General features: G+C 35.3%; 3 protein-coding genes across 7 annotated transcripts in view; all 3 read left to right on the forward strand.

The window, feature by feature from the left end:
- Positions 1-15,575, forward strand: part of LOC116296359 (uncharacterized) — a 28,099-nt gene that overhangs the window by 8,851 nt on the left and 3,673 nt on the right. The window contains exon 1 of one of the 3 annotated variants that reach the window (XM_089025787.1): positions 15,497-15,533. The exons of 1 other annotated variant lie outside the window; for it this stretch is intronic. The gene's annotated coding sequence lies outside the window, so the exon portion shown is untranslated. Of the gene's footprint in view, positions 1-15,496; positions 15,542-15,575 lie in introns of those variants that run through there. One more of the 3 variants, XM_089025786.1, reaches the window with a different exon arrangement.
- On the forward strand, positions 127-14,700 carry LOC116296161 (uncharacterized). Of its 3 annotated transcripts, none has more exons than XM_089025780.1 (13): positions 127-248; positions 337-702; positions 937-1,209; positions 1,426-1,707; positions 7,760-7,915; positions 8,076-8,097; positions 9,150-9,318; positions 9,886-10,959; positions 12,031-12,118; positions 13,374-13,430; positions 13,563-13,674; positions 14,180-14,203; positions 14,597-14,700. In XM_089025780.1, the coding sequence occupies exons 1-8, from the start codon at positions 188-190 to the stop codon at positions 10,066-10,068; spliced, it is 1,512 nt and encodes a 503-aa protein (XP_088881906.1). In that variant the 5' UTR covers positions 127-187; the 3' UTR covers positions 10,069-10,959; positions 12,031-12,118; positions 13,374-13,430; positions 13,563-13,674; positions 14,180-14,203; positions 14,597-14,700. The 3 variants fall into 3 exon arrangements, with proteins under 3 accessions (XP_088881906.1, XP_088881905.1, XP_088881907.1); XM_089025781.1 differs by lacking the exons at positions 127-248; positions 337-702; positions 937-1,209; positions 1,426-1,707 and adding exons at positions 4,292-5,270; positions 5,359-5,724; positions 5,955-6,227; positions 6,473-6,754; XM_089025779.1 differs by lacking the exon at positions 13,563-13,674.
- Positions 2,608-4,272, forward strand: LOC148913798 (uncharacterized). Its single transcript, XM_089025789.1, has 4 exons — positions 2,608-2,765; positions 3,043-3,070; positions 3,446-3,482; positions 3,848-4,272. Exons 1-4 carry the CDS (start codon positions 2,681-2,683, stop codon positions 4,250-4,252), a joined length of 555 nt encoding a protein of 184 aa, XP_088881915.1. The 5' UTR covers positions 2,608-2,680; the 3' UTR covers positions 4,253-4,272.

Genomic DNA, 15,575 nt, shown 5'->3' on the forward strand with positions numbered 1-15,575 from the left:
TTCTTACTTTCTACCTTGGATATTTTTATTTCCACACTTCCATTTTTGGTTTTTATTTCTAGTGTTGCTGAGGAAATATAAAAAGAAAATAAACTCTCCCAATGAAAGCGTCGTTATAATTACAAACCGGCTTGTGAAAAACCATAACTTTGCATTGCGATTCACTGTGTACGATTGGAAATAAAGTATGAGGTATTTTTACATCGAAGCTATTGCATTGCTGATTTCATTGGTAACTCTTTCAAAAGGTAATCCTACGCAATTAAGGTCGTTCTGTTTAATTTGGCTATTTTCATTTGTTTCATGCGAATGATATAAATACATGATATTCAATAGGTATTCAATGGTTCAATCGAGAACCTCCAAGTGTGCTCTACGTGTCCAGTGGAGGTACAGCGAGAATTGTGTGGGATTACGATAACAGAAATAGAACTGCAATGTTTGATCCATATTCACCAGAGTGGGCTCTGTATAATACAAGTGGATTTAGAATTGTTATCGGCGTCGAGGATGGTTACAATGGATGGAAGTTCATTATAAGCAAACAATGTCCCCCAAAACTGCGTGGTCGAGTCAGTAAAGAGTCCACAGCTACTCTTGTCATCTCTAATGTCACCAAAGCTGATGAACGGCTATATGAATGTAGTCTGCTGTTATTAGCAGAAGCACCCACTAGAAGTAAAGTACAACTGGTTGTTACGGGTAAGGTACACATCTTTTGGTTCACACCAAAACGTTAACCGCTAAACAAATAGCTGACAAACCATTAAGACCTTTATCGGTATACTAATTTACTGCATTCCATACCAAATAGCATATACTTAAAGGTACTTGAATGTTTTATGATTAATATATCCACTAATTAATTGGACAGCTAATACTAGACTAATATTTTAATAGCTCTCAGCTAATGATTAATTAATTTGTTGTATCCAGAACGTCCTCGCTTTACTACTCCTGTCAATTTATCTACGCCTATCAATGAGGGATCAAGTCTGTGCATCCGATGTTCAGCAGCAGCAGATCCTATGCCGAACGTAACGTGGGTACGAATCACAAAGAATCCAAAAATTATCAGTGAAGGAGTTGGTGAAGCATTTCTCAGATTCACCAACATCACGAGACACCAAGGTGGGACGTATGAGTGTCAGGCTACAAATAATCCAAACGAGGATCCCGTTACAACGACGATCGAAATCTCAGTAAAAAGTAAAAAAAATTCATTTTCTTTAATGACTTTTAATAATATCATATTAAAATCATTGAGATGTAACTGTATATTCCCGCAAAGCCGACTGAATGACAGAGGGGCCCATCCGATCGACGCTTATCATCACCGCTGATATTACCATCAACACCTTATCATAACTACTCTTTCTGCTATTATTCATCTTTGTTTATCATCGCTACTTTTTTCTTCAATAGACCCTGTAGAACCAGCGAATGTCTTCGTTTCAGACATCAAAGCAACATCTGCAGTGATCAAGTGGCACAGTCCCGTTGATGATGGAGGAAGCCCTGTCATAGAGTATAAAGTGCAAATCAACACAATTCCACCGAGAGAGGTTATCACCGAAACGACGCATTGCTTAACTAAGGATCTTAATGAGAATACAACATATGATGTGAAGGTGTATGCACGAAATGCAGTTGGGTATGGGAAGGCAGTATGCACTGAGTTTACAACTAAAGAACCAAAGAGGAAAGGTACATTCATATAAATGAAAGTACACTATCATATAACGTTTTCTTATTTAAATATCAGATATCTGGCATTGCAACGTCGCGTTCATTATTAGTCACAGTTTACATAAGTCAAATCGTAGTTTGAGAATCGTTTCCAGTGAGCATGCGATTTTATCCCGAAATTTTCACTTTCAGCTTGGGCTATCTGTGGAACCCTTTCTACTTGGCAATTGAACTATTAAATGAAAAACGATTTTAATGTTCCTGCAGTTTATATTATGGCCGTCGGTATGTGATGCTGCAATACTATATCCTTACATTATACATACACTCAATTGAAGAATCGTTGTCGGGTTCCAGACATAGAACATAGAAGCTGAGACCGAAATGGCACATGGGAAGTACGTTAATTAGATGCATGCTGAGACCAGCGACCCGTGGCATCATGTACTGTTTTTAATACATGTTTGGCATTTTAAACCGCATGCATAGATGGCACAAATGAATAAATTATAATATAATTAACGTACTTCCCATGTGCCATTTCTGTCTCAGCTTTTATATTCTATGTTTCTGGACCAGACAACGATTCTTCAATAAAGTGTATATATAGTATGATGTAATTTGTATGTGTGTAATTTGTTAGTGAAAGTAATTGTTATTTTTTCTTCTTTGAAGGGTGGCCAATATCAACTACAGTAGAAAGTAAACGCGAAGACAAAACAAAACAGATTACTAAGTATATGCTATTTTTCCAAGGCACGTAAAAATTGTCTACTGATTTTTTTAGTACAATACTACATTGTTTATTATTTCATCATTTTAAATGTTAAGTATACCGATTTTCTTTCGCGTACCATACATTCTAGAATGTTCTTCGTAATTAGCCTTTTTTATGGCATTATTGAAGAGAGTGGATTTTAAGATGAATCGATAAATCTTTACTTTTTATTTAACTTTTCAACTTACAGAAAGAAATTTTGCAATTTCCCACATGTCGATAACGTGTGCTTTAGTGGTAGTAATTGTCGTCCTCATAACATATGTTTACATCAAAGTTAAAAGAAACTCTTTTAAAGGTATGTACTTTGAATACCTCTCTTTATTCTTTCTCCCTTTTGCCTTTTTGTACTTTTCTTGCCTTTTGTTTTTATCATTGTTTGGTTTACGTTGTATTGCTTATTTTTTTAATTCTGTCACTTTGCTTGGCGCGTTTTACGTTTAGTTATTTATTTCTTTGTTTATTCCTAGCTTTGTTTTCTCTTTTTCCGTGTTTTCATGTTATTTGTCATGTCTCAACGGAAAGCGTATAAGTTATACTAGTGAATTTATAATTAACGTGAATAAATGTATTAGTTGCAGATAACAGAGAAGATATTACGAGGTGATGTAACTTTGACTACGAGTAAAACCAAATACTATATATTGCCAACTAACACAGAATAAAGTAAAGCTATATCCACTGATACAGATTGTCATAGAAGAACGATAAATAATATAGGCACTACTGTCAGCCGCTGCAAAAAATTGCGCGCAACATTGAAGGCAATGTTGCTAAAGTAGGATAGTTTTCTACTTCAGCAACGTTGCGTACAACAATGCAAATTGCGTCGTGTGTCATGCATCGCAACATTAATTGCTTCCAACTTCGCGCCCAATGTTGCACCGTGTGTAATAATAAATAAAGCTTAATACCACGACTTAATACCCGATATCCTTTAAAATTGTAAAATATTTTTGTGTGTGTTTTCTCCTACAGATTTGCCAGTCCTGTTTTTGATCGAACAGCTCATAAAGTATGCCAATAATCTTTTAGATCGTTTTGATTCTTTCTTTAAAAATAAATACAAAGTTATTTCAATATTTTTATTATTATTTCTATTTTTCCTTCAATTCCTTCCTTCTCTCCTTTTCCTTCATTCCTTCATTTTCGTTTGATTGTTTACTTATTTGCTAATTACCGGTTCGAACAGCTCATGAAGTATGCCAGTAATCATTTATATCGTTTTGATTCTTCCCTTAAAAAGAATTACAAAGTTATTTTGTTATTGTTTTTATTATTTCTATTTTTCCTTCAATTCCTTCCTTCCCTCCTTTTCCTTCATTCCTTCATTTTTGTTTGATTGTTTATTTATTTTGCTAACCGGTTTTTTGATGTCAGGAGGAAAGGTCAGTTTCTCTCACAACGATAGAGTTATCGACTACAAACAACGTTCTATCCGTAAATGCATCGAAGACATCGCCAAGCGAAGACTACGAAAGAATATCAGAAAAATCTCAGTCATCCAATGACAATACAGGAAATTCAGAACAAGGAAAAGGAAACGACAACGTTCATGGGTCACAAACCCACCATTATTATCAAGAGCTTAATGATAATGCTTTATTACCAAACATGCAAGGCTACCAAGCTCTAAACAGGACAGCGGTGGTGGATGGCAGTGCTTTAAAAATAGAACTTGGAATGCTTCCTCCAAAATACGAAGCATTAAACTTTTTAAATCATCCACAAAAATCTGAATATCAGAAACTGCATCTTTATGCTAATATGGAGGATAAAAAGTAAAACTACGAATATAACCTCAAGGTGGTTTATTAGTTTCATTTTTTGGTGTAGTACATCTAATGACGTCTATGGCGTTGTTGTTTTAATTTGTTTTCTATTTTCTTGCATTACAATATTGTAAGATAGATATACTGAATATATGTGTAAAAGAATGCATTATAGTTATAACCCTTAATCAAGAAAAAGTTTTTTTTTTCTCCTGAAGGAAAGGGGGGGCTTCTGCAACCCTTCCCACCCTGGATCCGCCCTTGAAACATTCTCGGAATACTGCGAAAACCCATATTGAATACAGGAATATAGTTGATGAATATAAAACGCACGCACATATTTCTTGGAAATAGAATAAGCTGGGAGCTAAGGTTGAGCAAGAGATAAGCGAGCTTAGGAACCCCAGGCGTAGCTGAGCGTTCCTCTTGCTTTTCACAGTACAGAGACATAACAATAGGTTTTGTATAGCTTTTGTAAGATATTTGCGGAAGCGTGTCCCTGTGCTTTGATATGAATACGGTGTCGAGCTAATCATAGAGCGCGTTCAAATATTTCATAATGGAATTCACAGCTGAACGAGCCTACGTAGGAACCATAAGTTAATCCAAGTTTTTCATAAAAATACAATGAATTTACTCACAAAAGAACACAATAGATTTTCTGAATTCATCAACTGAGTACTATGTATAGATATCCCGTTTACAATACAAGTCGGCTAATACATTTTCTGCTATTTCTGATTGGTCCGTGAACAACTCGGTGAGATTCGAAAGTAGATGAGGATACTTTTCTCCTTACTTTCTATCTTGGATTTTTTAACATTGACACTTCCATTTTTGGTTTTCCTTTCTGGTATTGACTAGAAAAATAATAAAGAGCAAATAAACGCTCTCTATGAAAAAGTCGTTACTAACCGGCCTGTACTTTGAAACCACAACTTTGATACAGAAGTACCATTGGCAATGAAGTATGAAGTATTTTTACATTGAAACGATTGGATTGCTGATTTCATTAGTAACTCTTTCAAAAGGTAATCCTACGCAATTAAGGTCGTTCTGTTTAATTTGGCTATTTTTATTTGTTTCATGCGGATGATATGAATACATGATATTCAACAGGTATTCAATGGTTCTCTCGAGAACCTCCAAGTAAGCTCTACGTGTCCAGTGGAGGTACAGCGAGACTTGAGTGGGATTACAATGTTAGAAATAGAACTGCAATGTTTGATCCATATTCACCAGAGTGGGCTCTGTATAATACAAGTGGATTTAGAATAGTTATCGGCGTCGAGGATGGTTACAATGGATGGAAGTTCGTTATAAGCAAACAATGTCCTCCAAGACTGCGTGGTCGAGTCAGTAAAGAGTCCACTGCTACTCTTGTCATCTCTAATGTCACCAAAGCTGATGAACGGCTATATGAATGTAGTCTGCTGTTATTAGCGGAATCACCAATAAGAAGTAAAGTACAACTGGTTGTTACGGGTAAGGTACACATTCTTTGGTTTACACCAAAAGTTAAACGCTAAAACAAAATAGGTGACAAACCATTAAGACCTATATCGGTACACTAGTTTACTGCATTCCATACCAAATAGCATATACTTAAAGGTACTTGAATGTTTTATGATTAATATATTCACTTGGACACCGTTAATACCAAACTATACTTTTAATAGCTCCCAACTAATGATTAATCAATTTGTTGGATCCAGAACGTCCTCGCTTTACTACTCCTGTCAATTTATCTACGCCTATCAATGAGGGATCAAGTCTGTGCATCCGATGTTCAGCAGCAGCAGATCCTATGCCGAACGTAACGTGGGTACGAATTATAAAGAACCCAACATTTATCAGTGATGGAGTTGGTGAAGCATTTCTCAGATTCACCAACATCACGAGACACCAACGTGGGACGTATGAGTGCCAGGCTACGAATAATCCAAACGAGGATCCAGTTAGAACGAGAACCGAAATCTTAGTAAAATGTAAATAACTTCATTTTCATTGATGACTTTGTATAATATTGTATTAAAATTATTGAGATGTAACTATCCTTCAGAAAAATAGGTTAGTGACGAAAACGTCATATGATAAAGTCGACTGAATGACAGATGGGCCCATCCGATCGACGCTGACCATCACCGCTGAAATTACCATCAATAAATTATCATTATTACTCTTTCTGCTACTATTCATCTTTGTTTATCATCGCTACTTTTTTCTTCAATAGACCCTGTAGAACCAGCGAATGTTTTCGTTTCAGACATCAAAGCAACTTCTGCAGTGATCAAGTGGGACAGTCCCGTTGATGATGGAGGAAGCCCTGTCATAGAATACAAAGTGCAAATCAACACAATTCCACCGAGAGAGGCTATCACCGAAACTACGTATTGCGTAACCAATGATCTTAATGAGAATACAACATATGATGTGAAGGTGTATGCACGAAATGCAGTTGGGTATGGGAAGGCAGTATGCACTGAGTTTACAACTAAAGAACCAAAAAGGAAAGGTACATTCATATAAATGAAAGTAAAACATACCTTTATAAATATCAGATGTATATCCAAATCCCTGGCATTGCGACGTCGCGGCCATTATTAGTCACAGTTAATAACATAAGCCAACACGTAATTTAAGCATCGTTTTCATTGAGTGCGCATGCGATTTTAATGTTAAAGTTCTCACTTTCTTTTGTTTAAACCTTTCGTTCTTAATTAAACAAAATGATTCTTAATATACGTTTCGGCTTATTATCGTTGTTATCCTTGGATAAATTTAAACGATCGGGTTTTGCAACGAATTGGTTTTGCCACGAATTCAAGAAGAGATACGGCCGCCCCTACAAATAAGCATGATGTTACTAACTACCACCCTCAAATTCTTCGATTCATGCATTTGGTGTTCAGGAACAGCACTTCCTTCAAAAAGGGTAGTCCGGTATCCTAAAACATGCGCGTTCTGATTGGCGATTGGCTGTTTGAGTGGGCGGTATTTTGTCAGTATCTGTCCGGTATGCTTTGCCGCTAAACAACAAACCAAAACGATTATCAAAACAAGTAAAAAAGAAAACGGGGAAAAAAAAGTTTTTTACAACCGTCCTATAGTCGGCCCGGATAGGGAAAAACTGTGATCTCGGTCTTGAACACGGACCTCGGCCTAACGGCTTCGGTTCGTATATTCAAGACCTCGTGCGCAAGTTTTCCCTATCCGGACCTCCTGACCGGCAAAATGACATATATATATATACTATTTCGATACACACAAATCGAAATATCGAGACCAGTTCATTTGAATGGCTTTTTTCTGGAATGACTAGCCTAATGTTCACTTGGAAGTCTCAAAGTGTTTTACATGTAATAGAGGCTAGTCATTCCAGAAATAGACATTCAAATTGGTCGCCATATTTTTATTTGGTGTATCGTGTCAAAAATCCTGTGTTTCTTTAGTGCGAGCCAAGCAATTGTGCACTCTTTGTGCTATATTCGTCGTCGAATGTTTTAATTTTGCGTTTCAGCTGTAAAAGAAATGATCTTGAATGAAGAAACGGATGATATAGTTAAAAGTCCAGTAGCCAGTATATATGCCGGGGTCATTGGTGTGATTATTTGGATTGGACTTATATCTATGGCTATACTGGTAGTGTTTATAAAGAAAATATGGGTAAAAAAAGGTAGGTTTTACAATTAGAATGCCAAGGCATTTCAATCACCCATTCTTCGTTCCCTCTGTCAGATACGACTAAAATTATTTCGTGCGTATTGTATATATTGTAACATTATGTATTCATATATTAAAATTAGTTAGAAATTAGCTTCCTCGTCTTTTTTCAGGTAAGGAGCAAAGACAAGTAAGGTTAGTGTTGTCTAACAAATTGCCATGGATTATATATATATATAACAAAGTATGTAATATGGTCTATACTGGTGAAACAGTGCTCGATGCTTAGGGATGCAGAGCAATAGATATATAGTAAGGATTGGATTAAAGACGAGACATGTTCACTGTAACTCCGAGTGCTTCGTGCTTACGCACTCATCAGACAGACTTTAATGAAACATATTCCTATTACTGTGATATTTATATACAAGAGGTGTAATGATTATTTACAAAAGAAGTATTGTTCGGAAAGGAGTTAATTAGCTAGGCCTGGATCTCTATTGTTCATCAGATAGAACTTGTTTTCATGTCGGTATTTGGAGATCAATTCAGATCGCTTGTTTACAAGGGTGCCGCTGTTTGATTTGATAATGAGTAGCTTTTCTGTTAAGCACAGGTCACACCTCTTAGAAATGTTGTTGTATGGTCTGGCTGAAGTGATGATTGTCCATTCTATGTTGTAGTCTTTGTTATTATCTTTAAGGTCCCAGATGTGTTTAGAAAGTTCGGTGCTGTTAGCGTATTTTCTATTTCGCAGAGATAGTTTGTGCTGAGTGTATCTTTGCTTGAATGTTCCTTCTGTCAGGCCGATGTAGTTTGTAGTCTGTCTGATGAGTGCGTAAGCACGAAACTCGGAGTTACAGCCGTGAACATGTCTCGTCTTTAATCCAATCCTTACTATATATATATATATATATATATATATATAAATTATTTATTTATATATTATATATATATATATAAATTATTTATTTATTTTTAATTTAACCATATATTTTCTCATTGTTAGCTCAAAGAGCCTTAATGGCTCATCTAGGGAGATCACAAAGATAATTATATTTTACAATGATTTACGGAGTACAAAATAGCAAAAAAGCAAAAAAGTAAGATAATAATAAGATTTGAAGACTGGACACTAAATTCATAAGGGGTAATGAACAACAATTTAAAGACAAATATAGCCATCTTTTGGAAAAAAATTACGAAGTTATATATATATATATATGTTTTTTTTTCTATCTAATCAGAATTAAGCTCAAAAAACGTTTTCCCGATAATGTATCCTCGTCCAAACCAACTGACCCATGCAAGCCAGATATGTCAATTAACGCAGAGAGTGACGTATCGAAGAAGAACGACAACCAGCAACCACAAGCTATGCTCGTATATGCACAGGTTGATAAAAGCAAGAAAAGAGTAAGTTATACTGCAAGAATTAAACTGGGACAATCTTGAAACAAGAAAATTTAATCAACTAGCAGTCTTAATGTACGACAAAATTAATTAAGGGATACCAAGTTATTTGACTAAAATGTTTGAAAACATCACTTCCATTCATTCTCATAACCTAAGGAATTCAAATTACAATTCAAAATAATGAAGCTGGAAAAAGTAGTTACAGTTATAGAGGGGCTGTTCTCTGGGATAATCTACCAATAGATATTAGAGATAGATCGCCGCTCGCAATTGTTTAAGACCTCATTATTAAGTAAAACTGTTCCAATTAATCATTAGAATAAATCAATATTATATTTGTTAAATTTATTTATATCATAAGTTGATTTTGTTTAAAAACTTTTTAATTTTATCGCTATAGTTTTAAACTAGATTGTATATATACACAACTTTCTGGAGGAGCATTTGGGACTTGTACTACTTAGGGACATGTCACCGCCATCCACACTAACATACATCAATTCATTTGTTTAAGGTTTGTTTTGTTATATTCTTTTATACTCATACTTATACATTTTTTTTAATCAGCGCCCAGGTGAGATAGTATATGCCGAACTTGATGAGCTCAAAGTAAAGGAAGATGCTTCAAATTTGGTTCAAAATCATCTTCCACCGATACATCACAAGACTCAGTATGCAGACATCAACCACTGTTCAAGTACATGTCATACTGAGGAAGCTTACGAAACTATTTACTGCAATGTTGACTGAATCCCAGTTTATGGGTGAATAGTATGGAAACACCGTTGTTTCGAATTTGTTACAGTATCTCCTGCTACTGCAACTACTCTGTAACTGTACTGTAACTGTACTGTAACTGTACTGTAACTGTACTGTAACTGTACTGTAACTGTACTGTAAGTGTAACTACAACCGATTATTATATTAATAGCCTAAAGTATAGATAATACCAAGTTGTTTTTTATGCTACCACAAAAATTACCGTGAAAGTTAAAACGGTACTCATGTTAGTTTTAGAGTAATTCAATTCAATTTAAATTTCAAAATATGGATAAATTTCGTATTATTATTTATTTGGTTACATGAAAATAATTATTAATTATAACAAACACAAATTAAATTGTGAAATATATTTTTTTCCCAGTTTCTAATTTTTGCAAATTTATATTTCATAATAACGTCCGCTTTTGAACTTCAGTTTTAGAAGTAATATTCACTCCATCAACTTACGTCAACACACGAATATTTCACTGTGAAACCATGGCCCGTGTTTGCATTGACGCAGCAAGCTATGACTATTAGTTATCAATTGCAATTCACGTACATTGGTCTACATCCGTCATTCAAAGTTCACCATGAAATCTAGGTCTTACTAGGTCTTCAGCTACAAGCTGTAGTGGTAGTATCGTAGTCGATCCATACATTCATCTATACGGTTACAATCATTTATTGTGCTTGGGTTCACAACATCGAGAGCACATTCGGAATATATTCACGTATACATTAGACACATGCAAGTTCATGCCATGAGGGAGAGGCTTTGAGATCACCAATACATGGAGTCATCCACAATGAAGATTTAAATATCAAGATCACTATATATTATTTCATTAACACTAAAGTAAAATCAGGTAATATAAGGTATGGTTAATTAACCTTTATTATTGTCCCATAAGTCAATTTATTATTTCATCGACATTTTAGATACATTTTTAGCTCGTTAGTTGATGGCTCGTTACGCGTGACTCTCAATATGTATCACGTGTGACTCGTGAGTTACACCATGATCGCTTAACAAACGAATTTGCATTGAGTTACGCTGTAACACGTTGGGCTCCTGAACATGTCTTGAACTGCAGCAAATTTTAAGCATTTGAAACAAAATGGTATTCTTATACAAGATGTGTAGGTTTACCATATATTATACAGCATTTTTCACTACAATGTGTATTTCAGGTAGGAAGATGGTTGGTAATTAATGTGTTGGAGCCAAAATTCTAAAAGTAGGTCATATGAATGCGATAACAATTAGATACAATATAACCACCCGCTATTAATTGTAAATTGTTGAGTATTCGTACTAATTGACTGGCCAAGGACGTTCATAAATCAGTTTAACACGCATTAACGTTTCATTGTGGGTTCTTTACAATAATTCAGAGAAATGGGTTGCAGATGATATATCAATATCTATAAAGACAAACATTTCCTTGCAGACTATATGACATACCGCCAACATTGTGTTCAGCTACTTTGACCTCATTTATTATGGAAGAGAGTTGAGATTACGTCTGCTGCTTACTTAACCTTGTCCTTGATCATGAAAAGTGTTATAATTTTTTTCGGTCCATTTCATACATTTTTATGCATTTCTATACTTATTAATGTTTTAAACAGTTTTCAGCGCTACAGATGAATTTGTGGCTTGCACCAATGATTCAAGTGATTTTCGGTCTACTGCAACTTGATCTATCTGGGCATTTCGTTATAAGCAACAAAATATTCAAAACACGCAGTGACTTGTTCAGATTGTAAAGACTATAAAAACTAAAACTTTAACTCGCTAGCCGACCGAATGACAATCCAACTTAATGACTGACTGACTGACTGACTGACTGACTGACTGACTGACTGACTGACTGACTGACTGACTGACTGACTGCTTGACTGACTGACTGACTGACTGATGTAAATATTTTTTACTCCAACTAGATCAAGTGGACAACATACTTTGGCTACCCAGTGTTGAAGGTTTCGTTGGAGATAATGTAACACTCATGTGGAACTCGACCAACAACAGGTCAATAAAGTCTGCTGTTTTTGGTTTGAGCAAACAGGGCATGGCAGATCCTCAATTCATCAACGTGAACACGTTGACTGGAAAAGTACACCACAATTTTAATATTAGCAAGGCGTATGCTTGGAGGGTGGACTTTGTTGGAAATCTAGTAGCTGGGCGTGCCTGGTTTATCATTAAGAACTTGCAACTCAATGATACAAATGAATATCTTGCGAGAATAACTATTGATGTTGATACGGTTAGGTCATATACTGTCAAACTAAACGTAAGACAAACAAATAATTCCCAACGCCAAAAAGGTAAATATTATCTGTTGTTTTTTGTTTCATACATCTGTGCCTGTAAATAGTGCATAATGTTTATGGGTTATAAGATTTAAAAAGGGGGGATGGCGAGGGGATAGGGGGAGGTTGTTAGGAATTACAAAAAGGCACCAGCAGTTCATAACTACTAAGGAAGATACTGAGTTGTACGGTCCAGGTGTTGGTTCTTGAATGCGCCTTCACTTCCCGCTTGGTGTACTCAGGATATACTACCATGAACGAAAAGGAATGAGGATTTTTAACATATAATTAAAAGTTACAATTTTCGTCATTAAATATTACCCCCTCCCCCAACATTGTTTAGGGTTGGGGGGGGGGGGGGTTATTTTAAGAGAATTTCAAAATATTTCATCTCAGAATTTTCATCATGATTAGCACTCAAAAGCTTCCAATATTTTTGTTTGCTGTCTTTATTGTTCATTTTAGTGTGAAGGTATTTGAAACTATTCTTACTTTCAGTGAAACATAAGCATTCTACACAAAGTTGAGTGTACCCTCTTAGCAACAGAAGATTTATTTGACACTAGACTATTTCTAAATAGTGCTAATTAAACCATAGAAAACAATAGGATTAGCATAATTTAGCAGTATTTAGTAGTATTTCAAAAGAAACTCAATCCCTGTTATTATCTTTCTTTGCCTTGGTCGATCTGCTTGTCTTCTAGTGTTTTGCCAGTTTGTCTCTTACTAGTCTGCTTGTTTGTTGTTCCTTCCCTTGTGTTTAGTCTTTTCTTCTTTGCTGTTTTAGTAGATCGTGCTGCCATTTTCAGTGGCTTTTTTGTAGTTGCTGAAATTACTTTTATTCACTGAATTCATTTTATGATTTCACCTTTAGTTCAAAACAGGGCAGCCTATATAAAATTTGGAGATTGCTTAGGGAGTATAGTTCTTTCAATTGATTTCTAATATGTTATGTTTACAAAATTACCTAGCATCAACAGTGCCATTTATAACCACCAAGGGATGGAGGCCGCTTAATGAAACAGAAAGTAAGTGGTGGCTAAACTCAGTAAAGGTCTTTCAAAATGAAATCCACTAAATATCAGTGTCAGCAGTACCTCAGTGCTTGGAGACTCTATTTAAATTAAGGGTCCTTCTAATCTCTTTTCTTTCCATCTCAGATACCAGAATTCAAATATCTTGTTTTCCTTCCTGCTTGCTTTTGTTCTATACATTGGTCTGTAGAATGATGTACTGGGGACAGGAAACTTATTAAATATAAATATATGTTCAGTTATGTATTTCATCTAGTTCTTTTTCTATGTCATTGTAATAACCTTCTTCCTCCCATGTTTGTTAACATATTTTATATCCCCCCTCCCCCATTCCAAACTGAAAATATATCTCTTAATACTATGCATGTTTGGTTATGATTCCCTCAGTAAGTTCTCATATTCCATGAGTCCCATGCCATTCAAACAATTTCTCAACCAATTTTGTATTTTACAGCAATTTTCAGACTGAGCTATCTCCATAATCTGATAAAACTTAATTAATCTGCAATTTGCAATGCTAATTTTGTCTGTATCAATGTCACTTCAACATGTAAAAATCCCATTCTGCCTATAAGGCTAATGGCTTCTTGAAATTTCTTCGCCATTTCTGTAAAATACTTATCTATTTATTGCTAGTCACTTTGATAACAAATAATCTAAAATATATTTAAGGTTTTAGTAATTAATATTTATAGTAAATTGTCTTGGCAATTAAATAAATAAATATTTTATTTCATTTTTAGGACATTTTGGAACAACATATACTCGTAAGTAGTTGCAGACCTTAAAGCAATATTTACACCAAAGAGAAGCCACACACTAGGGTACAAACACTAAAAGTGTGCAACACTTTGTAGTACTTAGTGGTAAATAGTGCTAATTAAACAATAGGTAACAATGGGATTAGCATAATTTAGCAGTATTTAGTGGTATTTCAAAAGGAACTCAATCCCTGTAATTATCTTTGTTTGCCTTGGTCGATCTGCTTGTCTCCTAGTGTTTTGCCTGTTTGTCTCTACTGGTCTGCTTGTTTGTTGTTCCTTCCCTTGTGTTTAGTCTTTTCTTCTTTGGTGTTTTAGTAGCTTTTGCTGCTATTTTCAGTGGCTTTTTTGTTGTTACTAAAATTACTTTTACTCATTAAACATATTTTATGATTTCAGCTCCAGTTCAAAACATGGCAGTCGACATAAAATATATATTGGTTTCCTTGTCAATCACATTAATCATAGTTTTTATTTTCACTGGTGGTTGTTATTGTAAAAAGGTAAGATTTTTTGACTGTTTGTGAGAAAAAAGAATTCATTCCCATTCTCAGCTTCATTTTCCATCTTATTTATACCTCCATACTTATTTTCATTAATAATCACTATTTTTTAATACATGTATTGGCTGTTATTTATATTTGTAGAGAAACAAGTCAAAGCAAGAAAAACAACACGCGAAAAGCATAAATAAAGATCCTACTTCGAAATTGCTAAGAGCTGAAAATAACAATATCAGGGATGATAAAAATAACGATAATAACGATAACAACAATGAAGAAATACTGCTCGTAAAGAAAAAGGAGCCTGATCTTGCGCATATAAAGGCGTGCTAATGACATTGGACAATCTCGTACCCAGAGCCTGCACTTCTTCTGACCAGCGACGAAGAACGAGGGCTCTGGCATAATCCATTTTCTGAGACCAGGAAATATTGGACTCCCGGTATAACAGCGCATACGTTTAAAGACTTGCAAAAAAAATCCCTATTGGTAATTTTTATTTTGATCGGAAATAAACACAGAACTTTGTCTGAAATCATGATTTTACTTGATTATAGTTCTCTTCCGGGAAAATGCGCATGCGTCACGCGCGTTATACCAGCTAGAGACCTCGTTTTTTGCTGCAGGTTAGGGAGAAGCGCAGGCTCTGGGTACGAGATCGTTTCATTGCCTTCGAAAGATGTTTGGCTGCACATTATTTTTGACACGCGGGGAAAAAATGCCAATTTATATATATATTGAACGTGAATTTAGGTCGGTAGGTCGGTAGGTCGGTAGGTCGGTAGGTCGGTAGGTCGGTAGGTCGGTAGGTCGGTAGGTCGGTAGGTCGGTAGGTCGGTAGGTCGGGTCGGTAGGTCGGTAGTCGGTAGGTTCGG

Source organism: Actinia tenebrosa, unplaced genomic scaffold (genome assembly GCF_029948245.1).
Source record: "Actinia tenebrosa isolate PJP-AT-01 unplaced genomic scaffold, QUT_ActTen_1.0 PGA_scaffold0__85_contigs__length_37466705, whole genome shotgun sequence".
In the NCBI taxonomy this organism is placed as follows: Eukaryota; Metazoa; Cnidaria; class Anthozoa; order Actiniaria; family Actiniidae; genus Actinia; species Actinia tenebrosa.